Genomic DNA, 27,361 nt, shown 5'->3' with positions numbered 1-27,361 from the left:
GCCAGGTGTTTTAAAATACACAATAGACAGTATTTCCCTATAAATTATGGCTAAGAAACAGCAAGTGGAACTCATTTTTCTTTCTGTGTTTCTTAGTTTTGCCCTCCACACCCTTCGCGCTCGGCCCTGTCGCCCTCCCCCGGCGGGTAACCCCGTAACGCCCTGGACAGGCAGCTCCTGGCCACCTTCCGGGGTCCTGATTTTGAAAAGAGGAGCGGACCAATCAGAGCGCGGAGCGCTGTTTGGCGCTGCCATTTGAGCTTGGGCTGAAACCGAGGGTGGGCCGGCCGCGGCGCCTCCGGTGTCTGCAGAGGCGGTGGGGCCGGAGAAATGCGGAGGGTCGCTTGACTTCACTAAGCGCACCGGGATGTGCTGGCCGGGGCAGCCGGCAGGCTGATGGGGGAGGGTAGGAGCAGCCTGTGAAACGGGGTGACGGCGGCCACCAGCCCGGGCGGGGACCGGGACTGGGAGAGGCCCCTGAGCAGCCGGCTGGTCCGGTGGCTGGGCTAGGGTGGGGGGCGTGGGGTCGCAGGGATAGACGCTCAGCTGAGCCTGCTGGGGTCAGGAAGGCGAGAAGAAGGGTAGTTACTGTTCGGAGAGAGACGAGGACAGAGGGAGGTTTGGAAGAGAGTGGCTGGAAGTAGTGAGAAGCTGGTAACAGGCGTGCTGCAAGGAACTGAAAGGATCTGAGAGAAAGAAGAGAAATCTGTGTAAGTAGCTGAAAGAATTAAGTGACAAGAAAGGAGGCCAGTGAAAGTGAAGGAAAGGTGAGTGGCACAGAGCTAAGAGAAGGGTCGGTGAAAGTGTATAGAGGATCGAGGAAAAAGCCGTGGAAGTGGCTGGGGGCCGGGGCCGGAAGAGTGTCAGACCGGGCCGGAAGGCAGCGGAGCTGAGCGCAAAACTGAGAGTGTTTGGAAACTGGAAGACTTGGTGGCGAAAGAGGGTCAGGACTCAGATCGCACCTCGGAAAGTGAGCGACATGTCCGGGATGTGGGATCAGAGGCTGGTGCGTTTGGCGGTTGTACAGCAGCTTCGGGCTGCCTATGGAATTAAGGTCAAGGGTGGCCGTGCGCAGTGCGATCGCAGGAGACAGGAAACAGCAACCACGGAAACAGTGGTAAGTTCTGGGGAAAGAGGTTTAGATTTTAAAAGTGGGCCAGGGCGGGGAGCCCATTCTGTACCATCGCTTATTACCAGGTCATGCTAAAATGTTCATTCTGTATGGATCCAAAAGAGAATATGTTTAAGTGTGTCCACCGCAGTAACACTGACAGTTTGAACTAGATAATTCTTTGAGGGGCCTAGGGGTTAGCTGTCCTGTACATCATAGGATCTTTAGCAGCATGGGCTTCTACACACGAGAGGCCAATAGCGTGTCCCAATTGTGACAATTAAAAATGTCTCCAGAGATTGCCAGCTTACTGTATTTTGAACAAGTTGCACATGGAAAGGGAGACAGCCTTTCACCACTGTTGAGTAATATTTGGAGAGGGACGAGGGATACCAGTACATTTTCTAAATGAACCAGTAAATGAGGAGATGCAACAGCATTAGGTATAGGCTTTAAAAGAGTAAACTGAGAAACCACAGTGGAATGGTTCAGAAGCAGTTGATTTTTGGGTGGTTGAGGTAAGGGGATTTTGAATGAGATTTTAATATTTGTACAGAATCCTGAAGAATTTCACTGTGAAAAATAAGTTGCATATAAGGAGTTTGTTTTAGATTTACATCTAAATATAAATATATACCATATATATATATATATACACTCATCTAATTATATGGTACTTTCTTTTAAGATCTCAAATATGGTAGGTTTGTAAGTGTGTGAAAGAATTCGTGTGCATATTTCTTTTTCTTACCTCTAAGGAAAACTGACACTTTGCTTTTAGAGTCAGATAGACTTTGATTTGTTTTTGATTCCTGCTCTCCTGCTATTTGGGGTGTGATATTGGGCTGCTTGTCCTAAGCCTCAGTTTCCTACTCTGTACAGTTGGAATGGTGTCTCTCCTTGAGTTATTGGGGGAGTCAAAAAATAAGATTTGTAGATAAGACTAGCACACAGTGCCTGTCACATGCCACTTATTTATTCAGCCAGTTATGATAATCAGAGGTCTACATTCTAATTAGTATTCATGCTAGAAACCCTAATAAAGTAGAGAAATACAGAAGATCATTGTGTTATGAGATCTAACATGTTAGGTAATTATTTAAGTACTAGATTTCTTAAGCTCTTCGGTGTTTATCTAATGAGAATTTTGAACTCTTTATGAAAAGTGCTAGGCATCTTTTTAAAGATGATATTGTAAGTGGTGTTCTAATAACATTTTAAAAGCATGTTATTAGTTTTATTTTATGAGATTAAATTATAGCACTTATTTGTGAAGTCAATTATTAAGTCTAATGAACAAAAAAAAAAAACACCAACTCAATTCTAGGTATGTATGACATTTGTAAACTTCAGCTTTGGCATATGATTTATTTTTGTATTTTGTTTATGTAGTATCAAGAAAATTCTGATTTACCTAAATAAGGGGTTGCCTATACTAACATAATTTTTTTTTTTCCTTAAAATTTTTTTTTTGGCTGCACCTGTAGCATGTGGGAAATTAGTCCTTGACCAGGGCCTTTCCCAATGAGTCAGCTCTTCCAAATCAGGTGGCCAAAGTATTGGAGCTTCAGCTTCAGCATCAGTCCTTCCAATGAATATTCAGGGTTGCTTTCCTTTATGATTGACTGGTTTGATCTCCTTGCAGTCCAACGGACTCTCAGGAGTCTTCTGTAGCACCATAGTTTGAAGGCATCAATTCTTCAGCACTCAACCTTCTTTATGGATCAACTCTCACATCCGTACATGAATACTGGAAAAACCATAACTTGACTAGACAGACCTTTGCTGGCAAAGTGATGTTGCTGCTTTTTAATACGTTCTCTTGGTTTGTCATAACTTTCCTTCGAAGGAGCAAGCGTCTTAATTTCATGACTGCAGTCACCATCTGCAGTGATTTTGGAGCCCAAGAAAATAAAATGTCACTGCTTCCCCTTTCCCCCTTCCTATTTGCGATGAAGTGATGGGACGGGGTGCCATGATCTTCGGTTTTTAAAAGTTGAGTTTCAAGCCAGCTTCTTCACTCTCCTCTTTTCACACCCATCAAGAGGCTCTTTGGTTCCTCTTCACTTTTTGCCATCAGAGTGGCTGTTGTTACTGTTCAGTTGCCCACCCCTCTTCCATCTCCTTCATCGGCTCCCTTTTTCTTCTGTTCCTTAAGCGTGGATCTTCCCCAGGGTTCAGATCTCTGTTCCTCTTTTCTGCTCTGTCCCTTTTGTTGTTGTTCTGTCGCTAAGTCGTGTCCAACTCTTTTTGACTCCATGGACTGCAGCAGTCCAGTCCTTCCTGTCCTTGACTATCTCCTGGAATTTGCTCAAACTCGTGTCCATTGAATCCATAATGCTGTTCCACCATCTCATTCTGTCACCTTCTCCTCCTGCCCTCAGTCTTTCCCAGCATCAGGGTCTTTTCCAGTGAGTCAGCTCTTCATATCAGGTGTCTGAAGTATTGGAGCTTCAGCTTCGGTGTTAAGAGTAGTATCATTTGCATATCTGAGGTTGTTGATATTTCTCCCAGCAATCTTGATTCCAGCTTGTGATTCATCCAGCCCGGGACTTTGCATGATGTACTCTGCAAAGAAGTTAAATAAGCAGATGACGACATACTGCCTTGTCATACTCGTTTCCCAATTTTGAACCAGTTAGTTTTTTCCCTGTGCGGTTCTAACTTTTGCTTCTTGACCCGATACAGGTTTCTCAGGAGATGGGTCAGGTGGTCAGGTACTGCCAGCTCTTTAAGAATTTTCCATTTTGTTGTGATCCACACAGTCAAAGGCTTTAGCATAGTCAATGAAGCAGAAGTAGGTGTTTTTCTGGAACTCTGTTGCTCTTTTCTGTATTCATCTATTAAATTGAACCAGATGCTTGAGAAAGGACTAGTAAGATTTTGTCAGATCATTAAGAATGTGAATGATTTTGCCATGTCATGCAGCTTGCAAGATCTTCGTTCCCTCCGCCGGGGATGGAACCCTGACTCAAAGCAGTGAGTCCTAACCACTGGACTGCCAGGAAATTCCCTGAATGATTTATTATTGTAAATAAAAGTTAAATGTTAATAATATGCTTTTAAAATGTTAAGTGCTTCAAGAACATTCAGGGGGAGCAGCTGTATCTAAAATAAATTAACATAATGTGATTAGGTATGCCCACTTAATCTAATTTTATATAAGCAGACATGTACAGGCTTGAATTAAAAATAAATTCAAGTCCAAGATATTGCTACAGCCTTCTTAAACAGTGACTCAATTTTGAAGTTTGAATATATGCCCAAAGATAGTGATAGATTCTTTATTCAGAGGTAAGCACACTCAATCAACATATGGATATACACTACTCTTGGGATCTTCACATGTATTAACGTTTGAACGTAATACATTCTATTGTGACTTCTTAAAAATGGTTTTCAAAGTGTGAAATAAAATTTAAATTGTTTACAAAATCCTTTCCTTCGATATTCAGAGCAGTTTGCTTAGTACTCTCCAGTAATGTGGAAAGGGTTCCCAGTGTAAAGACTGGGGCGCAGTGTAAAGACTGCCTGCCAACACAGGAGACGCCAGAGATGTGTGGGTTCAATCCCTGGGTCAGGTCAGTCGATTTGGTCTTCTGTTCAAGTTAATAAATATTTATAAGGTGACCAATAGAAAGTTTAAGGTCAGTATTTATATGTAGTTACTGAAGGAGCTTGTAGTATTTTCCAGAAATGTTAGTATTTTGGGCCAAATTCTGTGTAAAAATTTCCTGACTGAACACTAAATGGATTAATTTTCCATTATGGGATTGGAAACTGAGGGAATTTGCTTCCTTGCTTAAGGGCAAAGTGACTGTTTTGGTACTCCCAGCACCTAGTATCTTAGTATACAGAAGTTACTTTTTAACAAATGCACTTGGTGTAATTGTTTTCTTTGTCTTGACTAATAGTTTATTTCTGCTATCTTCTTTTATTTTTTAATTTTTAATTTACCTAGTATTTTATTTAAATTAAAATTTTTAACTTTAATTTTTAATTTACCTAGTATTTAATAAAGCTTATATTGAGCCTAATATTTGTGTTAGAGTTACTGAATTTGTCATTCTAGGGTAAAATATTTGGAGTAGCATTAAATGCATTGCCCCAGGCTGTTGTACCAGAATATGGACATATTCCAAGGTGAGCAAAGTTTGAAATGAAGAGTAAATGTTTCAAACTACTGTTTGAATGTATGAAAATAAATAGTTAATTGATGCACACAATTAGTTGGAACTAGCAAATGATTTTATTTCTCAGCATTTACTCAGATTAAAAGTTGTCTTTTTAAAATTTTGCATATTTTAACTTTTTAATTTGTATTCATTTTCAGGATTGAATTTTAAGGTTCAGTAATGAATAAATGTTAGAAACAAGAATTTTTGGTTCTCTATCAGTCTTTTCACTGCTGTTCTGATTATACCCAGTGATATACTAAACTACCAATTCAGTTATAATTTTTATTATTTTTTGTTTTAGAAATGTTGGCTAAAAGAATATTTAAGCTTTTGGGGTATTTGTGAATATAAATTATGTAACCCATGAACTTTTTTATATCACTATTTGTAAATAACCTTTTGGACTAACTGCATCAGAAATTACTAGGGAAGTTTACCTCTTAAGAAAATAGTTTAAAAGTGTGTAATATAAACAAACTACCTTACTAATTCATTTCTCCTCTATCCAAAATAAGGTTCATTCTGGCTATTATTGTCCAATAACCTAAGTGTTTAGTTGATGCATTCTCTAAAAGCTTTTGAACACCTTTTTGCCTTAGGACAATTTTCCCTCACTCACACTGTGGATTCACAGTCTTCATGAGGAAACCACTTAGTATTTTGCCTTTTAGATGGCCTATGAAAGGCCTTTTGATGATGATATTCAACATTTAGAATTGCAGTCATAAACCTAGTGTGTGTGTGCATGCTGAGTCGCTTCAGATGTGTCCGACTCTTTGTGATCCCAGGGACTGTAGCCCACCAGGCTCCTCTGCCCATGGGATTATACCAGCAGGAATACTGGAGTGGGTGGCCATGCCCTCCTCTAGGGCATCTTCCCAACCCATGGATCAAACCCACCTCTCTTATGTTTCCTGCACTGGCAGGTGGGATTCTTACCACTAGTGCCACCTGCGAAGCCCCATGTCCCTAGTAGCAATGACTAAATCTTTGTTGTAATTTGTTTGCCTGCTTTAAAAAGAAAACTTTTCTGTCAATAACTCTGCAACCTTCAGCCACTCTACATCAGTAGAATGCCTTCATTTTCTTGTAGCTGACTTCCATTCAAATTTGTGTTCCCAGCTGTTAACTAAGCATATAAAGCCAATATTGATTGTTAAAAATTATTCAGTATAAAGAAATTGAGCACACACCTCTAAAAACATAAGTGTTGTAAGGACTGGGATCAATTTATCTGACTTTCTAAGAGGTAATATTGATGAGGGAAAAAACCTTAACTTATTTTGGGGCAAATGTGCAGATGCTAGGTTTTTTAAGCTATGTGTGTCATGCAAGATCACCTGTGGAAAGAGACTAGGTAAAGAAAAGGAGAAGGCCTTGGAGCTCTGGGTGATCTTAGGATGAAGAAGTCTGGCAGAAAAAGAAAAACCAGGAAAGTTTGAGAAGGAGCAGTCAGGCAGACAGCAGGAAATAAGTGTAGCGAAAAAAGTATTTTCAAGATTGTCAAGAGTGGTCATGTATCAAGCAAGATAAAGACAGTGACTTGACTCTGGATTTGGCAGGGCAGAGGCTATTAGTGACTTTGATGGAGTAATGGGGATGAGTTTGATTGCAGAGGATTTGTGCATTTTGCCACCTGAAAAGAGTTCTGTCTTTTAGTTTTCTTGTTGATGCTTGCACGTCTTTAGAAGAGCATGTTCATACAGAAGGGCTTTTTAGGAAATCAGGATCTGTTATTCGTCTAAAAGCACTAAAGGTAAGCATATACTTGAACTATATTTGTAGCACTCTTTGATTTGGTTTTTAGGATTGAAATATTTAGAATTATTACATGAATTATTGACAGAAATTGAGTTTGCAAATAGCTTTTTTTCATGACAGAAGAACCTTTTTCCAAAGTGAGTGTATATCGTTTATATAATGCTTCTTTTTTAAAAAATTGAGGTATAATTCACATATATTTAAGGCATACAACCTGATGTTTTGATATACATATATGCTGTGAAATGATTTTCACAATCAAGCTATTTATATAATGCTTTAAAAATTTACAGAGTACTTTCAAACCCATGGTCCTTGTCCCTGTGTATGATAGGAAATGAAAGTTCGTTTAAAACTTTGTTTTTAGCCTTCTAAAAAGTACTGATATATACTAAAACAACAGTTAAGAGAAATTCGTTCAAGAAAGCTCTTTAGAGTATAAGGAAGGATACTTTATTTGTGTTAAACCCTCAAACCCCAGAGTGCTCAAAATGATTATATTTATTTTAGAATAAACTTGATCATGGTGAAAGATGCCTGTCTTCTGCACCTCCTTGTGATACCGCGGGACTTCTTAAGCAGTTTTTTAGGGAATTGCCAGAGCCCATTCTCCCAGCTGATTTGCATGAAGCACTTTTCAAAGCTCAACAATTAAAAACAGAGGAGAAGAATAAAGCTACATTGTTGCTCTCCTGTCTTATGGCTGACCACACAATTGATATATTAAGATACTTCTTTAACTTTCTCAGGAAAGTTTCTCTTAGGTAAGTAGTAAATAAAAGTTTTGGGGAGATGACAGTTTAATTTCTCAACTAGTTAGATATACCCTTATGATAATAAATTTCATTTGGAATAGAAATTTTTCTTAAAAATATATTTTTCCTTACTATAAGAAGTATACCCCGTATAATGAAAAATATATAATATTTCCTTGTTGTCTTGTGGTTGCCATTGTGAATGCCTTAATGGCTTATTAGTGTTATAGATTCTGAGGCCATTAAATGGCTTCTAATGATAACTATGTTTCTAAAATATTTGTGGTTTGTTTTTCAATTTGTCCCTTCTGGCTGTCATTGAGCCTGTTTGTTCTAGACATATTTATTGCCTTCAGTACTTTGAATTTTCTGTGTGTGAAAATGAAAGAAATGTGTTCAATTTGTGTGGGGGAAAAAAGTGTGGACCTTAGGGGTAGCAGTGTTTTCATGACATATATTTAAGCACACAGAGGCTGTGTATTTCTGATTCTGTCTTATTTCAAGTCAGTCATGTAGATGGGTAGGTGAGGGGTAACTGTATCTTGGTTTGTGTTTAACTGATAAAGTGAGAGTGTGCTCAGTGTTATTTTAACTCTCTATTTTTATTTTTGACTCCATCTTATAAAACTTTTTTTCATTTAAGGTCCAGTGAAAATAAGATGGATAGCAGCAATCTTGCTGTAATATTTGCACCAAATCTTCTTCAGACAAGTGAAGGACATGAAAAGATGTCTGCTAACACAGAAAAAAAGCTACGATTACAGGCTGCAGTAGTACAAACTTTTATTGATTATGCATCAGATATCGGTAAGATGTAGCTGCATTCTTAAGTAATGGAATTTGTTTAAATGAGGGAGATCCCAGCTTTTTCTGAGTGAGCTCCCAAGACAACTGTTAGGAAGTGGTTATGTACTATTTAAACATTTTGAGGGGTGCTAGAGGAAAAATCTTGATTGTGAACGTTTTCATCTAGGGCATGTTCCAGATTTTATCCTAGAAAAGATACCAGCTATGTTGGGGATTGATGGTCTCTGCGCTACTCCATCGCTAGAAGGCTTTGAAGAAGGTGATTACGAAACTCCTGGTGACTATAAGAGAAAACGAAGACAAAGTGTAGGAGGTAAGTGGTCATGGCAGTCCCATCTGTGGAGGTATGGCAATTTGCTTTTGCCTGAAATGTATTTCCACATAAAAAACATAAGTTATTAACTGTCCCGTTGCTTTTTTGAATCTTTTGGCTTGTATGGTATTCCCACCTTCTGTTTCTTCTGGCCTTCTTTGTAGCTTTTCCTTGTGCCTTCTTTGTTCTGTAACAAAATACTTATGATCCATCCCATATCAAGGTATTTATCCAAAGAATATGAAAACACTAATTTGAGAAGACATATGCACCCTTATGTTCATAGCAGAGTTATTTTCAATAGCCAAGATAAGGAAATAACCTAAATATCCACCAATGGATGAATAATAAAGATGTAGTATGTACATATATAATGGATACTACTATTCTTAATTTTTTGAGGAGTCTCCATAATGTTGTCCGTAGTGGCTGCACCAATTTACATTCCCACCAACAATATATGGGGGCTCCCTTTTCTCCACATCCTCTCCCAACACTTGTTATTTCTTGCCTCTTTGATAATAACCATTTTAACAGTTGTAAGGTAGTGTCTCGTGGTTTTGATTTGCATTTCCCTAATAGTCAATAATTTTGGACAGCTTTTCATGTGCCTGTTGGCCATGTGTGTGTCTTTAGAAAAATGTCTGTTCAGTTCCTCTGCCTATTTTTTGACTGGGTTGTTTGTTTTATTTGGTTGTTGTTGTTGAATTATATCAGTTCTTTATGTATTTTGGATGTTAACCACTTATCCAATATGTGGTTTGCAGATATCTTCTCCCACTTAGTAGGTTGTCCTTTCATAAAACTGATGTCACATAGGCTACTGCCTGTGTTTTCTTCTAGGAGTTTTATGGTTTCAGGTCTTACATTCAGGCCTTTAATCCATTTTGATGATTTTTGTCTGTAACGTAAGACAGTGGTTTAATTTCCTTCTTTTGCATGTGACTGTCCAGTTTTCCCAACACCATTTATTGAAAAGACTATTCCCTCTGTATTTTATATTCTTTTGTCATAAGTTAATTTTCCATATATGTATGGGTTTATTTCTGGACTCCTCTGGCTTCCCTGCTGGCTCAGTGGTAAAGAATCTGCCTGCTAATGCAGGAGACGTGGGTTTGAACCCTGGATCGGGAAGATTCCCCAGAGAAGGAAATGGCATCCCACTCCAGGATTCTAGTCTGGGAAACCCCATGAACAGAAGAGCCTGGTGGGCTGCAGTCCATGGGGTCGCAAAGACTTGGACTCGGCATAGCAACTGAGCGTGCACATATGCCTACATTCACCCGCTTTCTTTTGGCTGCCATTTGCTTGGAGGATCACCTTTCATCCCTTCACTCTGAGCTGGTATCTATCTTTAGAGCTGAGGTAGGTCTCCTGGAGGCAGTGTATTGTTGGGTTTTGTCTTTTAATCCATCCAGCCACTCTGTATCTTTCGATCTGTGAATTCAGTCCATGTACATTGTGGCTCAGACAGTAAAGAATCTGCCTGCAAGGCAGAATACCTGGGTTCAATCCCTGAGTTGGGAAAATCCCCTGGAGAAGGGAATAGCTACCCACTCCAGTAGTCTTGGACTTCCCTGGTGACTCAGATGATAAAGAATCTGCCTGCAGTGCAGGAGACCTGGGTTTGATCCCTGGGTCAGGAAGATCCCCTGGAGCAGCGAATGACAACCCACTCCAGTATTCTGGCCTGGAGAATTCCATGGACAGAGGAGCCTGGCAGGCTATAGTCCATGGGGTAGCATTTTCACTTTCACATTTAGGATGATTATTAGCAGATGAAAACTTAGTACTGCCTGAACTAGAACTTTTCTGGCTGTTCTGTTTGTCCATTGTTTCTTTTTCTTTGTGTTTCTGTCTTCCATTTTGTTCCATGGTGTTTTTCTGTTTTCTCTCTCATGTTTTGTGTCTCTGCCCTAGATTCATGTTTGGTGGTTACTGTGAAGTTGCTATAAATTGTCTTGTGGATGAAATAGTCCCTTTCTGCCAGTAGCGTCTTATTGCCTCACTTGCTTGTGTGAGTTTCATCCTTTCCCTCTTCCCCTTTTGTGTTTGTGTTGTCTCAGATTATACCGTTATGGTGTGTGTTCATTGCCAAATTGAAGTAGCTGCGGTTTTACTGCTTTTTTTCCCTTTAACCTTTAATATAGAATTGTTTGACAACTTATTCTGATACGGAGTTGCAATTTTCTGATACCGTTTATCCTCTTACTCAAAGCTTTGTTTACTTTTGCCTTTTGTTTCTGGTAGAAGAGTTCCTTTCAACGTTTTTGTAAGGCAGGTCTAGCACTGATGAACTCCCTCAGCTTCTCTTTCTCCTTCTAATCTGAATAATATAGCTGACAGTTTTTATCTTTAAATATTTTGAGTATGTCATGTCATTCCAATCTGTTCTGGCTTGTCCTTAGTCATCAAAATTAGAATTCTGCATGTTCCTATCTGCCCCTTTCTCGTTCCCATATCCTACTGTCTACCAAGTCTTATCACTCTGATCTTGTAAATACCTTTATTACTGCCTCTGTTTCCACAGGACCTACCTCAGTTCAGAGCCTCATCTCTTGCCTGGTTAATTCCCATTCTTCCTTCAGGTGTCACCTTAAATATCACTTCCTCAAGGATACCTTCTCTAACTCCACGATTTAAACCTGTTGTTAATATTTGCATTTCATGCTGTTTACCCATTTTTCGATAGGTATTTATTTGTTTGTTATATTTAATGTTTGCTTCCTCCAATAGAAAGGTTCATAAAGGTCACTGTTTCATATTTTCGCTATTGTTGTATCTTCATTGTGTCTGACACATAATAGGTACAAAATATATATTTGTTGAATGACTGAATAACATACTTAGAAGAACCTTTAGCTAGTTTGCCTATCTCCAAGGAGGCTTACACACACACACACACACACACCCCCCCTACCCCCAACTAATCTATCATACTGCTGTCAAAGTGCAGAAATGATGGTTTTGTTCCTTTTTCCCTTTGGAGAAGTTCAGATTCCTCAAAATTATATACAACCTTGTTTTCCTAACACACAAGACTTATCTCTTAACCATATGCGCTGTTCACTAGTTGCTCTAGCTGTATCAAACTCCTGGCTTCTAGTATACATACATTCTGTTTTTTCTTACATGCTTTTGCATATGCTAGTCACCTAGCCTGAACTCTACCTTCTACCTAATCAACACCTACAAGGTTTTATTTCCCTTTCCAAGCTTTCTCTCTTGGTGCCATTTCTTCCCTTCCTCAAAAGGTAATGATACCCTCTTCTATACTCTTTTATACATTGTACTCATTTTATACATTGTAGTTAGTTGTTTTATAGTTCATTCTATTTAATGTTTTCCTATTTATTTATGAGTTATTGATGAAAGATAGGCAGATGTTATAATTGACTATATTATATATGCCTTGCATTTCAGATTTTGTTAGTGGAGCATTAAATAAATTTAAATCTAACAGGACACCTTCTATTACACCTCAACAGGAAAGAATTGGTAGGTATTATATATTTTTATTTAATTGGACATTCATATATGTACAATATGGGCTTCCCTGTTGGCTCAGAGCGTAAAGAATCTGCCTGCATTGTGGGAGACCCAGGTTCTATCCCTGGGTCTAGTAGACCCCTAGAGAAGGGAATGGCACCCGACTCCAGTATTCTCGCCTGGAGAATCCCACGGACAAAGGAGCCTGGTGGGCCACAGTCCATGGAGTCACAAAGAGTCAAACATGACTGAACAACTAAATTTCACACTTTCATGTATATTATACAGAAATTAATTGTGATAATAATTACCTGATTTAATCAATTCCAAGTGTAATTTTTAGTGGAGATATTGTACTATAACACTGTATTATGACATTGGATATAAATGGGATTACATATATAATTACATTGGAGATGTTGAACCTAATATTATAGGTAAGAATTTATTTTAGTCTGTGTTTGTTTGTTTTAATTTTCTTGTTTTTCTTTTGAACTTTTAATTTTGTATTGGGGTATAGCCAGTTAACAATGTTGTGATAGTTTCAGGTGAACAGCGAGGGGACTCAGCCATCCACACATATGCAGAATTTTAGTCTCTTGTTATATCTGTGATCTTCTAAGTCATGTTCTTCTATTTGCAAGTGGGATGCTACTGAACATGTGAGACTGAAAAACTCAATCTCATTTTTATTTAGAACCAGAAAATTATTAGTGTTTGTTCCAGTTTTTTATTTTGATTTGCTTGTGGCTACAATTATTTAACCTGGTAATAGAAAATTTGATTGTTTTCATTTTCCAGATTGAAGAGATTAATTGGTTAATAGTTATTATTAAAAGCAAAAATATTTAGATTAGTTTTTGTTTCAGCTGTTATTAAGAATCTTGCCTCTTTATAACTTGACTTTTTATTTTAAGTAGTTACAAAGTGTTATTTAGTTATTAATTTATTTTTGATAATGCTAATGTAAACATCCCCCCATTATTGGTTAATTTTAAGTAATAGCTTTAGAAGAAGAAATTATATGAAGTGTTTGTATTTTTATCAACTCTGGGAGAAAAAACAAATTTTTTTTTCAGCCCAGGTATCCATTTCACCAGCAGTTCTTACACCAAATGCTAAGCGTAAGCTGCCGGTAGATTCTCATGGTTTCTCAAGTAAGAAAAGGAAGTCCATCAAGCACAATTTTAACTTTGAGTTGTTGCCAAGTAATCTCTTCAGTAGCAGTTCTACACCAATATCAGGTAACAAATAGAATTTGTATAACTGGATTATAAACATTAACATGAGTGCTTATTCTGGACAAAGTGCTATTTCATAATAATTCCTTTAGGAGGCAGATTTTATTCTCTGTTTTATCAAATCTCTGGATTTTGTAAAGTCCCCTAACTTTTAAAATAGACAATGTGGTTCAGTATAATTAACATGTATGTATGTGTGTTTTACTGCTTGCCTGTTGAAAGCTATGGGTCGCTGTGAATAGGAATAGTACTGGAGCTCAGGTTTTACCTGATTGAATATCCTGAATTCTACTTTAGTTACTTCTGGATCTATGGCTGTGACTAGATTGCTGCCTTCTGTTGAATTGAGGTCACCAGCATTTGAGTGTCTCTGAATTCAGAGTGGGGGTGTTACCATTAATGTAATCATTGTGGGTTAGCTGGGGGGATGGGTAGTATTTTTAGTTTTATACTCAAGTAGCTTTTATAAAGGAGAAGGCAATGGCACCCCACTCCAGTACTCTTGCCTGAAAAATCCCATGGGCGGAAGAGCCTGATAGGCTGCAGTCGGACACGACTGAGCGACTTCACTTTCACTTTTCACTTTCATGCATTGGAGAAGGAAATGGCAACCCACTCCAGTGTTCTGCCTGGAGAATCCCAGGGACAGGGGAGCCTGGTGGGCTGCCGTCTATGGGGTCGCACAGAGTTGGACACGACTGAAGTGACTTAGCAGCAGCAGCTTTTATAAAAAGCCTTTAGCTTTAACACCATTCCTTATGGCATGGATTCCACGTCCCTTTACCAGCCCAGTCATTTTATTCTGAATGAACTGCAAGTTACTAATGTGGCCAACCAGAGCCTCCAGAGAAAAATAAAATCACACTAATTTGAATACGAGGTTTAGTGTGATCTTGGATTGTTAGTGTGATCTTGGATTGGCTTGGCCCTTTAACATGTATGTGTAGAATACAAGTTGGCTCATATTAAACTATGATCAACCCCAAATGAAATGCAGCTCTAAGCCCAGAGTCTTCCATCTCATATTTGTCTCACATTTAGTCAAAATGTGAGTGGTCTCAGATTCTTTTAGATTTTCTTTGTTTTCAGACAATGTTAAGAGTTCTACTTTGAATCTGTTAGCCGGATTATGAGGTCTTCTTCCCAAAAACCTCTGTTTTGTTTCCAAAAGCTTTACATTTTACTTGTCTGTTTTATTTTAAAAGATGAACAGATTAGCAACTTGTTCTCTGTAGTCCTTCAGGTTCTCTATGGTTCATTAAAGTGTGATGATAAGAACTCTGAAGCTATGTCTGTAGTTCTTCCAGTCTTTACAGGTTGGAGATACAAGCTTTAACTTAGTATATTTTTAATCTTCAGAGAGTTTTCCACTTTGGAGGACTATTTCCAAATGGCAGATGTGCATCGGAGTTCTTCTTGCCTTTGTTTATTAGCAATACAGTATCTTCCCCAGGAAACAAACCTCCTTCTCTCTAAGCTCCTGACCCCAGAATAAAGCTACCTGAGTCACATTTGATATATCCTATAGCCTCCAAGCTTTTTTTTTTTTTTTTTTAAGGCAAATGCACCCAAAAGGTCACTGTAATGGAAAACTCTGGGGACCTATGTAAATTCTTCATCAGTACCAGCAGAAGGTTGAGAGGGTTCATGTTCACTGAGTGTATCCTGGGCAATATCCAAACACAAGTCAAATGTATATGGAGCCTTTGCTCATAACTCATAATACTTTTCCCCTAATTTTTTTCACTGTAGTTGGTTTCATGATACAGTCTTAAATAACTTTATCAAAATGAGCTGTTGTAACCTCCAGTTGTTAGCATGGAACATGGCAGTAACCATGTGGTTAGACGTGTGTTATGGGTCATCAGTTTTTGTCAAAAATATTGGACAAATTGCACTCTAGAGTCAGATAGACAGCAGGTTGGCTAGCAGGTGCATACTGCATACTCAGACACTAAATTGTTTTCCAGTAGTTCATTTTTGATAATGGCATGAATTAATCTTATGCACCAGGCTCTGTGCTAGACATCTTATATACATTATAGCAATACTTATATTCACCATAAAAATCCAAATTTAGAGCCTAAAGCCATTTAGTTAGTGGTGGACAAACTCAAAGTCTGTCTCAAAAGCTTATTTCTCTAATCTGCAACAGTGCCCACCTCTCCCTTGTAAGTACTGAGTTTAACGTAAAACTCTAATATAAAAATAATGGTGAATCTGACCTTTAATTGGCAACTAAAAAGAAATTGAGAGATGTTATGGGGAGGGAGGTGGGAGAGGGGTTCATGTTTGGGAACACATGTAAGAATTATAGATTTTAAAATTAAAAAAATAAAAAACTAAAACAAACAAAAAAAAACCAAAATGCAAAAAAAAAAAACTAAATTGATACTTTTTTTTTCTTTTTTAGTTAACTTGGGTTATTTGACCCTTGAAGATTCTAACCAAAAATTATATGATTTTGTTGTTGTTTAGAAGTGGAAATTAAGACTTTAAATCTAATTGCTGTTAATATTTTATACTTTGAAAAGAAAATAAGTATGTATGGTCTGTCACATGTGGTTGTTTTTATAGTTCACTGTGATACAAGCCCGGAAGGGTCATCTCAGAGTTCATTCTCTCCTGTCGCCATCAGTGGAAACCATTTGGTCAGTACAAATGTGCTAAGGCGAAGTAAAAGGCTTGCAAGCAAAAAGGTTTGCAGGTAAGTTATCCAGGTTGGGTAAAATTTGATATATATACTTAAAAAGTATTTTGTCTTTCTATTGAGAATCATATTTGAATAATAATTTTTTTAAATTCCCTTTGCCTTTATAGTCTCATTAATCTAGGGCCTGTCCTCCAGAGAAAGATTCCTAATTTGAGTCCATTTTGCCTGTTTAAAATCTTGTTTTATGTTGATGTGGGTAATTTTTAAGTTTCCTGTTAATATAAAAAGCTAGTCTAATGATTCTGGTTTATAAGTGACTAAACTCTTGTGATCAACAGAAAAGATTATTTTTAATGCAGATACAATGTGTTCATGTATGGTATCTTAAACCTAAAAAATTATTACTCTGTTCAGTTACTAACAGTGTGATTTGCTCTGGGCTTTCAAACTTTATTTTGTAGGCATTTCTCTAGTTCTTATGCTGTAAACTGATGTTTTTAATTTCACTCTTTCTAGGGTGGAATCAGGAAAAGCAGGCTGCTTCTCTCCTAAAATCAGCCGTAAAGAAAAGGTTCGAAGATCTCTTCGTTTGAAATTTAATCTAGGGAAAAATAGCAAAGATGGAGTAAGTGTCTTTCACCATTTCACTGCTATTTATATTAGTGTAAAGCTGAAGACTTGATGCTAAAAGATCCTCTTAACCCTGTCTCTCCTCCATCTCCTGCCCTGTTCTCAACTCTTCTTTATACCAAGCATTTACACTTGAGCTGTTATCTCCAGTTCCTCCTTTTCTATCCTCCTGAAATCAATTCCAGTGACGCTTCCATCCCAAACTCTCCCTGAAATAGACCTCGCAAGATTACTCATGAATTCAGCACTGCCCAAACAGGCGGACTCAATCCATCAGCAGCATGTGACCCAGCTAATGACTTGCTCTTCTTTGGCATATTTTCTTTCCTCGCTTCAAGGACATTTTGATTTTCTTCCTTCTTTGCCAGTTACTTTTCTAATTCCTTTATATTGGAGTACCCAAAAAGCTTTGCCCTTGGATTTTTTCTCACTCCACTCACTCAAGGTGATTATCAGCTCTAACTAAATATCGTGTATTTACTTAGGACTTCAAATTTGTATCTCTAGCCCAAATTGCTCTCCTGAACAACTTGACTGCTTAACATTTACCTATTTGACCTCCCAAATGGAGGTACTGACATCTTAATAGAGCTCCCGAGATGCATTTCTTCACTGCTATTATTTCTCTACTCCTCCCTGTCTCTCCAACCCATGCGTCTACCTGCAGTCTTCACCATCTCAGTTATGGGAACTTATTCTTCCAAGCACTAAGGCCAAAAACCATGCAGACATTCTGGACCCCTCACTTTGTCTCACACGTACCATCTAAACCATTAGGGAGTCCTGTCTAACTTCTGCTTCCAGAGTCTATCCAGACTGACCACTTTTCATAGCACTTTATTTCTAACTTTTTGAGTTATGTCATGTAAAACTTAAATTACTACAATAAGTTCCTACTACCTGCTTCTACTTTGCTGCAATACTAGAGCCAAAATTATCCCCTAAAAAGCAGAGTTAAATTATGTCACCCCTCTTTTCAGAACCCTCCAGTGGCTCCCTGCTTCACTTTCAGGAAAAAAAAAAAAGTCAAAGTTCTTACACTGACTTGCAGTGCCATGGTCTGTCCCTGGCCTCCCACTTGGAGCTCTCCTCCCTGCTCATCTGACTGCGTTCACTTTTGCCTCTTTGTGGTTTCTTGATTGTGCCAAACCTTGCATCAGCGTTAGGGGCTGCAGTGGCATTTTCCTCTCCTTGGGGTGTCCATTCCCCTTATACGTTCTCACTCTGTGTTCTTTACTCACAAATCATCTTCAGATCAGTGTATTTAAAATTGTACCTCCCCCCGGCCACAAAAATTTATACCCTGACCCTTCACCACTCCATATCCTTCTTACCCTGTTTTACTTTTCCTTCTAGCACTTTTCATCTTATGTATTGTATATTGTACATTATAATTTATTGTCTATCTTATTCTGGTCTAAATCTCCTCATCAAGAATGTAAATTCCATGAGGGTAAGATTTTGGTCTGTTTTTGTTTTCTTTCACTCTTGTGAACAGTCCTGGGCACATAATCTCCTCAAAAAGATTTTTTAAGTTAATGTATCAGGCTGTTTTTATTTTAGGTCATAATATATCCACTAATAGCCAGTCAAATGCTTATAATTTCCATCAGTATGTATGCAAATATATTGTTTGCTATAAAATTATTCTCAATTTATATATATCTTCCTTTTAAAATTAGCTATAGAGGATTTTGATAACTACAAAACAATAGTTTGTCCTAATATTTTGAATTAACTAGGTTTATTTCTTAACCAAAATTTTTTCAATTTTTTCTGTACAGAATGAGTGTTCTGGTATCAATAGATCTGAAAATGTTGGTCGACGACTTGCAAATCAACAAAGTTTAAAAAATAGGATTGACTCTGTAAAAACAGGTCTGCTTTTTAGCCCAGATACTGATGAAAGATTAACAAAGAAAGGTATGTTTACATGATATTGGTAGAGTTTTACCCCAAAAACCTACTTTAATTTTTTTTTTTTTTAGTTTTCTTTCCATTTTATTGAGATAATTGACATATAACCTTTAGTTGCTTTTTTAATGATAAAATGTATTAAGTACTTTACTGTTCTAGAAATTGAAAAATCATGTTTGAATAGTGAAAATATTTGAATTGGAGTGTATGTTTGTATGGACAGTTGGATCTTTACAATGTAATTACAAAAATGTTTAATATTTATACACTAAAAAATTACTTTTTTTGTATTGACTTGTTATTTTTTATCCACACTTTAAACTTTTTATTTTGTATTGGAGTATAGCCAGTTAACAATGTTGTGGTAGTTTCAGGTGAGCTGCAAAGGGACTCAGCCATACATATATATCATAAAAATTTATTTTTAATACAAATCTAATTTATTGGAATTAAATGCTTAGTATTTCATTTATCATGTATTTGAATAACATTTCAAAAGTAAGTCAAATATAAGTTTAAAAACACTGAACTGCTTTATTTTAGGTTCGAAAAAGATCAGTAAGTCGGAGGGAAACTTATTAACTCCAGAGCGGCTAAGTGGAACAAATTACCGGATATCTTGGATAGGACCTAGTAATTCAGATTTTCAAGAAGTAGATGGAAATGAAGCTTCTCCAATAGATGGAACTCTTGAGGTGGAGAACTCTTCTTTGGAGCCTGATATGATGGTTGAAAAGTCCCCTGTTGGTTCATACGAGCTCACCCCTCCTAATGTACACAGTAAGCACAGTAATAACATAACTGGCAGCTCTCTTAGTGGTGATGAAAATAACTTGACCACAGAAACTGTGGTGAAAATTCAGAAAGCATTTTCTGAATCTGGAAGTAATCTTCATGCATTGATAAATCACAAGCAGTCATCATTAACTAATGTGGAGAAAGTAAAATTCAATGAAACATCTTCTACCAAAGGTAGCCCAGAGAAAAATCTCTTGAAAACTAATTTGACTGTGATAGAATCAAATGGACACCATACCAGGAACGATGAAGAGAGCTTTTCAGAAAGAGACTTCTCACTACATCAGCCTCAAATATCGGATAGAGAAGCCACTATAAAATGTTACTCAACTCAAATGAAGATACAGCTAGAAAACAACATTCATTTGAATATACCAACAGATTATTTAAGCAAGCAGGAGTTGCGCAGTGATGAACATGTAGGGAAACAAGAGTCCCCAAGGGATACCCTCAATACTAAATTAAAGGAGCATGAAAATTTGATTGAAGAGAACTTATTGAAACACACAGCTTCTAGGGAGGTTGTGGCTAGCACCTCTTCCTTGGAACAGAGCACGTGCAGTAGCGCAAACCTGTCAAAACCTGGTCCTGGGGGAATCATTAAACAGCAGTCACTGGTGGAAACACGTGATGAAACGGTTTCTGAATGTTTACAGACAGAGCATGGAAGGGTTTCAGACCACATACAGTGGTTTAACAGGCTCTCTTTAAATGAACCAAATAGGACAAAAGTTAAGTCACCTCTTAAGTTTCAGCGTACGCCTGTCCGTCAGTCAGTGAGAAGAATCAATTCTTTGTTGGAGTATGGTGGACAACCTCCAAGGCATAAATTAGTGAGTCTTGGTGATACTGCTTCTCCTCTGGTTAAATCAGTGAGCTGTGAGAGTGCTCTTCCCTCTTGTGTAGAAAGTATGACAAAAGATTCCTCCCATCCATGTGCCAGATCAGGTCCTAAAGAACAGAAGTCATCTTGCAAGCAGTCAAATATTGATATGATTTCAAAATCAAGCATGGAGGTAACTTCTACATCTTTCTTACAAATGAAGAGGCACTCACGCTCTGTGAATGCTTCTCTTGGGTCCACCAGAGTTTGTAAACAAGAAGCGATATCTAATAGGCAAATTAAGGTTCCCTTGGATGATCTAACAAACCATGATATAGTAAAATCTACTGTAAGTAATGATAAGGTCTTTCCCCCTGGCGTAAGCAGCAGGGTCCTTAGAAAACCATCAGAAAAAGAGAGGATCTGGTATAAAGGTTCTCCAAAAAATCCTATTGGAAAAGTTCAACTACTACCAACAAGTAGACCTGTAGACTTATAATTGGTAAATGTTGTACTTGTCATTAATGTATATAAAATTATCAATTGGTGATATGACTTGCAAGGTAATTGATGTGTTTGTAGCTCAGGATGATATGTGATGAATTTAATTTCATTGTACAAGGAACTTGAATTCTTGTTTTTCTTAATTATGGCAATATTTAAGCTGTCTTTAATTTTATTGTGATCTCTTAAAGCAGAGGTTACACTTTACTATTTTAAAGAAATTGTTGACTGGGTTTATAAGAAGTTAATTTTTGAAAATTGGATGAATTTTATTTTTTAACGTGTGATAGAATGGAGTGAGTTGTGCCGATTTCTTGTTACTCCTAGGTCAGATGTGGTTTCTCCAAGAAATCTCAACACATAGAGGAAGAGATAAGCCCTGCAGATCTTATTTCTCAAATTCCATTAATGTTCAGTGTCTTTAAAAATCCCTAGAAGTTTGCTTCGATCGCATTTTAATCCTTTGTTCCTTTTGGATGTAATTAGGTTTATATTGCCTGTAGATGTGACAGTGTGTTCCCTTGAACTAAGAATAATGGCCAATGCAGAATGACTCAAGTGTGCCCATATAGTATGAGGCTGCAGAAATAACAGATGACTTTTAAGCCATACTATATTTTTAAAGTTCATTTGCACAAATACATTTGTATCTGTTTTGTCCAATATAGAATTTAAAATTTTTTAAGAAGGAGTAATTAAGGTTGGAAGATTTTAATCAGAGTGATTGCTTGTATGCAGATGCTTGGTTTTAGACTTTGAAGTGGTTGATACGCCTCTGTACATTTACCTTGGATTCTTACAAGAACCTGTGATGGCTTTGTCGTGTGTAAATGTTATTTATTTAGCATAGGCATTAAAGATAACTCTGGAAAATGACTTGCCTGAGACTCTAATGAAATTCAAAGTGCCTTTTAGAATTTGATCCGAATTGTCAAGCTAATCTATCTAAATTGATATTTAAATTATTAGAAATAACAAAGTTTTAAGGACAGAATACTATCAACAGTAGAGTGTATCTAAGTTTTAGAAGAAGGAATATGCATGCAGAACCAATCACTAAAGACAGTTTTGCAGGTCAGGTGTTAGAATGCCACAGTCAAAGGCGAGGGCAGAACAGAACCACACTGCACACCACTCAGAACCACCAGGCAGCATGAACATGTGGGAGGAATTGAAAGTCATCAGAGGTTTGCTTTACCAAGTCCTCCTTGATAGCAGTACATCTTATTTAAAAGCTAGTTCCTCTTTCTATAATCACTACCTAGGAATTGACCCTTTCTCAGAATTAGGAAGTATTATTTATTATATAAAGACTAAAATCTATAGATAGAAACATCATGTTTACCTGACATCAAAACAGGTTTTTAATACAGGTATGCATTTCTGTTGATGGTATTTCTAATAGTAAGTGGATATAGAAAATATTCTTAAATTCTGAGATGTTTGTTGTTGCAAGCAGTTTTTTTTTAATTTATTTTTAAAAACGTATTAATGTCCTTTGATTTCCATGGGAGTAGGTGAAATGTTGAATTGGAAGCCTAATTCAGTAAGAAGACAAGAAATTAACTGTACAAATCACCGGAATCAGTGGATTTTCTGAGAGATTAATAATAAAAGATATTTATTAAGAAAAAAAAACTACCCACATGTCACTCCATTTTTTATTAGCTGAAAGCTGCAGTACAGAGTAAAGGATTATGCAGGTGCAAAGCTTGGAGATGTGGTAACTGGAGAGTTGGGAAAGTTGAGTTTTAGACTTGATTTAGTATTTGTGTTTTCATTTTTTCTTAGACAATATAGAGATAATGTTTTTAATCTCATGGGGATATTTAATCATATGATATACAAACATACTTAAAAGTCTGGACATGTGCGGTAACTCCAAAACCTATTTTCATTTTATTCTTACAAGTAAATAAAAATCTAATACTAATTTGGTTATTATGGGCAACAAAAAATACAGTTATACATAGAACTTAATAGATAGCTTGGCAACATTCTAAAATCACTAAAAATTTTTGATACAAGATTTTGAAAATCATCAAGCCCAGGATGTTTTGTTTTTAGAATATAAAATTTCACATGAAGCATGAACAGTGTATTTGGTCAGATTTCCATTCAACACAAAGGCAGCCAATTATAATGGCATTTCCGTTTTTCCAGGCACAAAATGAAGATAATAGTGAAACATTAAAGTAAAACTTAGAATTGGAAAAAGCTCTCATTATGTGTGAATAATAAATATTAAACTCCAGCATGGTCTTTAAGCCTAGAACCAATGGACAATATATTTGTTATTTTGCGCTGTTAGCATGCACTGAAATAAAAAGCTGGAAGCATAGAGCATCCCTGGAAGAAAAGGTACTAGGAAGGAGGTTGGCTTCAAACCAAAAGGTCATGGATGAATTTTGCAGGCCCCTCTTCATTGTGTAAAGTTGCTGTAGATGATAATGGGTTTGGGGACAGAACAAGGATACAGAATTCTGGATTCTAACCTCATCAAGGTGTTCACTCTGAGATCTCCAAGTACTTTACTCATCCCTAGTCTTGATGAAAGAAATTGAAATACTTATATTCATCCTATGGCTTTACATATCAATTCTTGTGTTTGAAAAGAATAAAAATGGATACTTTTTCCGATGTGCAGAGAGAATGATTTCAGGCAAAAGAAATCTTACGTGATAGCTGGTGTGGAATTTTAGAGATAACAATCAGAACTAATAGTCCTAGAGGTTTTCCTGTGGTTTTGGATTATCACTTTAACAGAAATTTAGAGCATCTTGTATTAAATATCTCCATAGTTTTCCTGCTCAATGAAAAGTCTTCTGTAGGCACTCAATATACCTGATCACTGCCATCATTAAAGGTTCTTAAGGCCTCAACTTTTGTTTGTCTCTCCTATCGGTGCGCCAGTGCCTGTTTCATCTTAAAGCTAAAAGACGTTTAAAAAGCTGAAAGGTGGCTAAATTAAAGGTGCGCTATTGCGAATGAAGGACAGAAGTGAGGAGGCATCTAGCGCATTGTTTAGATAATTGCTTGAGAAAAGGTTCGTTACTCCCATAGGGGTCGACAGAGGAAGAGGGCGTCGGGGAGATGTGTACGTGGAATTCGTGGGCGGAAGGCCCCCGGCTTCTGGGTTGCCTTCTGGGGAGTCCTGGCCAGGCAGCCTCCACCTGCTGGAGGAGGGACGGGGCGGGGCTAAAATGAGGAGGGCGGTGACGCACGAGCGACCCAGATCGCCCCGCTTCTCGCCAGACCCCCACCGAGGCCCAGACCGCGGCAGGCTCCTCCGGCTGCAGCTCGGTGAGTCCTTCGCTGATGCCAGCTCAGACCTCAGCCTGACGCCCACCCGAGACAGGCGGGTTCTTAGCGATCGGGAGCGGGGAGGGCGCCCTGCTGAAATCCTTGAGCCGGAGGCTGGGGGCAAACAAAGGATGGATGCGAAAATCGGAGGGCCGGCTCCAAATGAGAGGGAAAGAGTCGGGAGGAAGAAGGTTGGGTAGCTCATCAAATCTGAACGATGTTGGCTGGAGGTGTAAATGAAACAAAGACATCCTGCATGCAGAGCCGGGGAGGGAAAGACGGAGATGGCCGGAGAGGCGGACGCCTGCCTCTGGCCTTTTGGTCAGATTGCGGGCTCTGCTTGTCTCAGCTCTTTGTAGAACAAGTTTTTACATCTGAGAGTGGCTTCTTAAAACCCTTTCCTTTACAGAAATAGAATTTGGGGGTTATGAATATTTCCGTTTCAGGGGAGAAATGCACACCGCCACCATCTCTGCCAGCTCCCAGAGAAGGATGGGTAGAAGAGGGTTTGCAGGGCCCCTGCCTGAGGTGTCCGCCCTAAGGTCCAGCAGCTGCGGAAGGAATCTGTGTGAATATTTGTTCTCTTGTTCTGCAGGCTTCTGGTTGCATAGAAGCCAACGTTCAGGACAGGTTGACTCCCCAGATTTTCACCTTCTCTTTCACCTGTTCTGTTTTCTCTCATCACCTTTCAATTGCCCCAATTCCAACCTCCAGAACAGTGAGGTAATATTGCCAACATAATAACAGCAGTCTGGGGGTCTCTGTGCCCGACGCTGTCCTCAGTGCTCTTGCATGTGCTCCCACACTTATCCTCACAGTGACCCTAAAAGACAAATGCTTTTCTCGTCCCTTTTTGCAGAGAAGTAAGCTGAGGCATGTGCTCACGATCCCCTGCTCCCATTTGGTGCAGCAAGCAGCCCTCATCTTCCTTCCCGGATTGCAGGGCAGGCCTGAGCTGTGCATATCTTCATCCCCACCCAGGATCTCAAGTGTATCCCCTGTTTGCTAAGCTAAGAAGGTCTCTTCTACCAGCCCCGCGCTTTCTGTGCTTCTTTACACACATACATGTATGTCTTCCAACTCCTTCCCATGAGCCTTTTCTTCCCCAGGACTAGGGAAGCCAAGATGTCACTCTCCCTGTCCCTTTCTCAAGGTTGAAGCAAAGTTTTGTTGTTTGTTTCTGTTTAAAAGCAGGAGCGAGTGGTGGTGTAGGAAGGGTGCAGAACTTCCAGAGAGCTATGATGACAATAAAAAATGACAGAACTGCCATCATAGTCTAGTCTTTCCCAGGATGTGAGGACACAGGGAACTGGCCATCTCAGACAGTTTTGTTTCTTTAATACCTTCTCACAGTTGATGTCCTGGGTAGCGTGGACACGTAAGGTCTAAGCAAACCCTTAAAATTTTTCTTTGCAGTCTCTCTCTGGGCAGTCTCTCTCTGAATCACTCCCTGGAGGGAATCACATGATTGCATCATCACAGCTGATGATTGTGGCCAATCGATCTGTGCGTGGTCTTTTTTCTGCAGGTTAAAAATGGTCTCCAGGATGGTTTCTACCATGCTATCTGGCCTGGTGTTATGGCTGACTTTTGGATGGACTCCAACAGCTGCTTATAGCCCAAGGACCCCAGACCGGGTCTCAGAAACAGATATCCAGAGGCTGCTCCATGGCGTGATGGAGCAGCTGGGCATTGCCAGGCCGCGGGTAGAGTACCCAGCGCACCAGGCCATGAACCTTGTGGGCCCACAGAGCATCGAAGGTATTTGCTGTGTTCTGCCAGTTAGTTTCTATCATTGCTGTTGTTCCATTGCTAAGTTGTGTCTGACTGTTTGCAACTCCATGGACTGTAGCACACCAGGCTTCCCTGTCCTCCAGTATTAGCAGTTTCTATTAGCAGTAAAATAATTAATACATAGTGAAGAAACTCTGCTTTCTCCCTGTTTTCCCTTTCTTCTTATACTATACAGCATATACATGCAGACACATAAGAATATGCCCTGTGAGAACAGCGACCTTATCTCATTCACAGCTGTAGCCCTAGCATCTAGCACAAAGCCTGATACATTAGTATTTATCAAGTGAATGAAGAAACATCTAGTGTTGTCACTAAAAAAAGATTAGAACCCAGATCCCACATCTTCTCCCCAAACTGATCTTTGGGAAATTTTATCCCCAGCTGCCTACCTCTGAGCCACTGCCAGCTGGTATTTGTAAAAGATCTTCAAAATATAGGACCTAAAGGATCTGACTTGATTCTTAAGGAGGACATCAGATAAACCCAGAAGGAGCCAATGACGTACTGGCATTAAGACTTTAGGTCAAAAACTTTAAAAATATATCTTAAAGTATAACAAATGTTAATTTAATTGTTTCATGGTGGTAAGACCATTGCCCCCTTGAGTTTTCCTGAGTTTCTGGCAATATATTTTTAATACTTTTATTAGAAAGTGGTACTTTTTTGCTTAGCGCTTTATTTATAGAGAATTGGAGTCTAGGTCCTGAGCAGCTTTTAAGAGCAGGTGCCTTATTTCCATGCCTGGCTTTCTCTCTGATTCTGAATGTTCTCTTTCTCCACTGAGCTGGAGCCCTAGAGCCAGAGCATGGTTGATTTCATTTGAACACAAGAGAACCCAAGTGCACAGGAGTGGGTCTGAAGAAAACATGTGAATTCTGTCTCTGAGTTTTGTCAAAACACACATCCAGCAAATGCTATTTCTTGTGCATCAATTTTGTATAATTTTGCCTAAGTCCATAATTTCTTACAACAGCTATCTGCCTTGAGGGTCCAGGGAATGCCGTGGATATTGTTGACATATGATTCTCATTTCTGTCCTGTTACCCATAGCTCTAAACCACTGAGTAAAACTAACTCCGTGGGATTGTTGTCTATGTGACTGACATTTGATTTCAGGAGTGGATTAACGCAGATGACTTGAATCAAAAGCGTGCCAGCCTAGCACAGGGCTTGAGGTGGAACAAATCAGACAGAGCTTCACACCACCCCTTCTGGGGTGAATCTAAACCCTGCCCAGCACCTGCTGCTACCTCTAGCTTCAAACACACCTACCCATTTCAG

General features: G+C 38.6%; 2 protein-coding genes across 6 annotated transcripts in view; both read left to right on the top strand.

Moving 5' to 3' along the window:
• Positions 1 to 233: 233 nt before the first annotated feature.
• Positions 234 to 21,856, top strand: ARHGAP11A (Rho GTPase activating protein 11A). 2 transcript variants are annotated; one of them, XM_069597783.1, is made up of 12 exons: positions 234 to 1,117; positions 5,184 to 5,254; positions 6,949 to 7,045; positions 7,561 to 7,814; positions 8,449 to 8,612; positions 8,779 to 8,925; positions 12,349 to 12,423; positions 13,494 to 13,658; positions 16,233 to 16,362; positions 16,825 to 16,933; positions 18,723 to 18,861; positions 19,399 to 21,856. In XM_069597783.1, exons 1-12 carry the CDS (start codon positions 980 to 982, stop codon positions 20,973 to 20,975), a joined length of 3,066 nt encoding a protein of 1,021 aa, XP_069453884.1. In that variant the 5' UTR covers positions 234 to 979; the 3' UTR covers positions 20,976 to 21,856. The 2 variants fall into 2 exon arrangements, with proteins under 2 accessions (XP_069453884.1, XP_069453885.1); XM_069597784.1 differs by lacking the exon at positions 6,949 to 7,045 and having other exon boundaries at positions 310 to 1,117.
• Positions 21,857 to 24,043: 2,187 nt separating this feature from the next.
• SCG5 (secretogranin V) overlaps positions 24,044 to 27,361 on the top strand; it is a 55,296-nt gene continuing 51,978 nt past the window's right edge. For all 4 annotated transcript variants that reach the window (XM_069597788.1, XM_069597786.1, XM_069597787.1 and 1 more), the window contains exons 1-2: positions 24,044 to 24,283; positions 25,812 to 26,044. In XM_069597788.1, coding sequence (XP_069453889.1) covers positions 25,819 to 26,044 — 226 coding nt within the window. In that variant the 5' untranslated portion in view covers positions 24,044 to 24,283; positions 25,812 to 25,818. The remainder of the gene's footprint in view (positions 24,284 to 25,811; positions 26,045 to 27,361) is intronic.

Source organism: Ovis canadensis, chromosome 7 (assembly GCF_042477335.2).
Source record: "Ovis canadensis isolate MfBH-ARS-UI-01 breed Bighorn chromosome 7, ARS-UI_OviCan_v2, whole genome shotgun sequence".
In the NCBI taxonomy this organism is placed as follows: domain Eukaryota; kingdom Metazoa; phylum Chordata; class Mammalia; order Artiodactyla; family Bovidae; genus Ovis; species Ovis canadensis.
The sequence above is the reverse complement of the archived record's forward strand: the minus strand, read 5'-3'. Positions and strand labels throughout refer to the sequence as shown.

Excerpts from the sequence above, each read along its gene's own strand:
- ARHGAP11A (XM_069597783.1), top strand. The coding sequence starts at position 980 with ATGTCCGGGATGTGGGATCAGAGGCTGGTGCGTTTGGCGGTTGTACAG. Across the intron at positions 16,363-16,824 it reads GCAAGCAAAAAGGTTTGCAG|GGTGGAATCAGGAAAAGCAG; the intron begins GTAAGTTATCCA and ends CACTCTTTCTAG. Across the intron at positions 16,934-18,722 it reads GGAAAAATAGCAAAGATGGA|AATGAGTGTTCTGGTATCAA; the intron begins GTAAGTGTCTTT and ends TTTTCTGTACAG.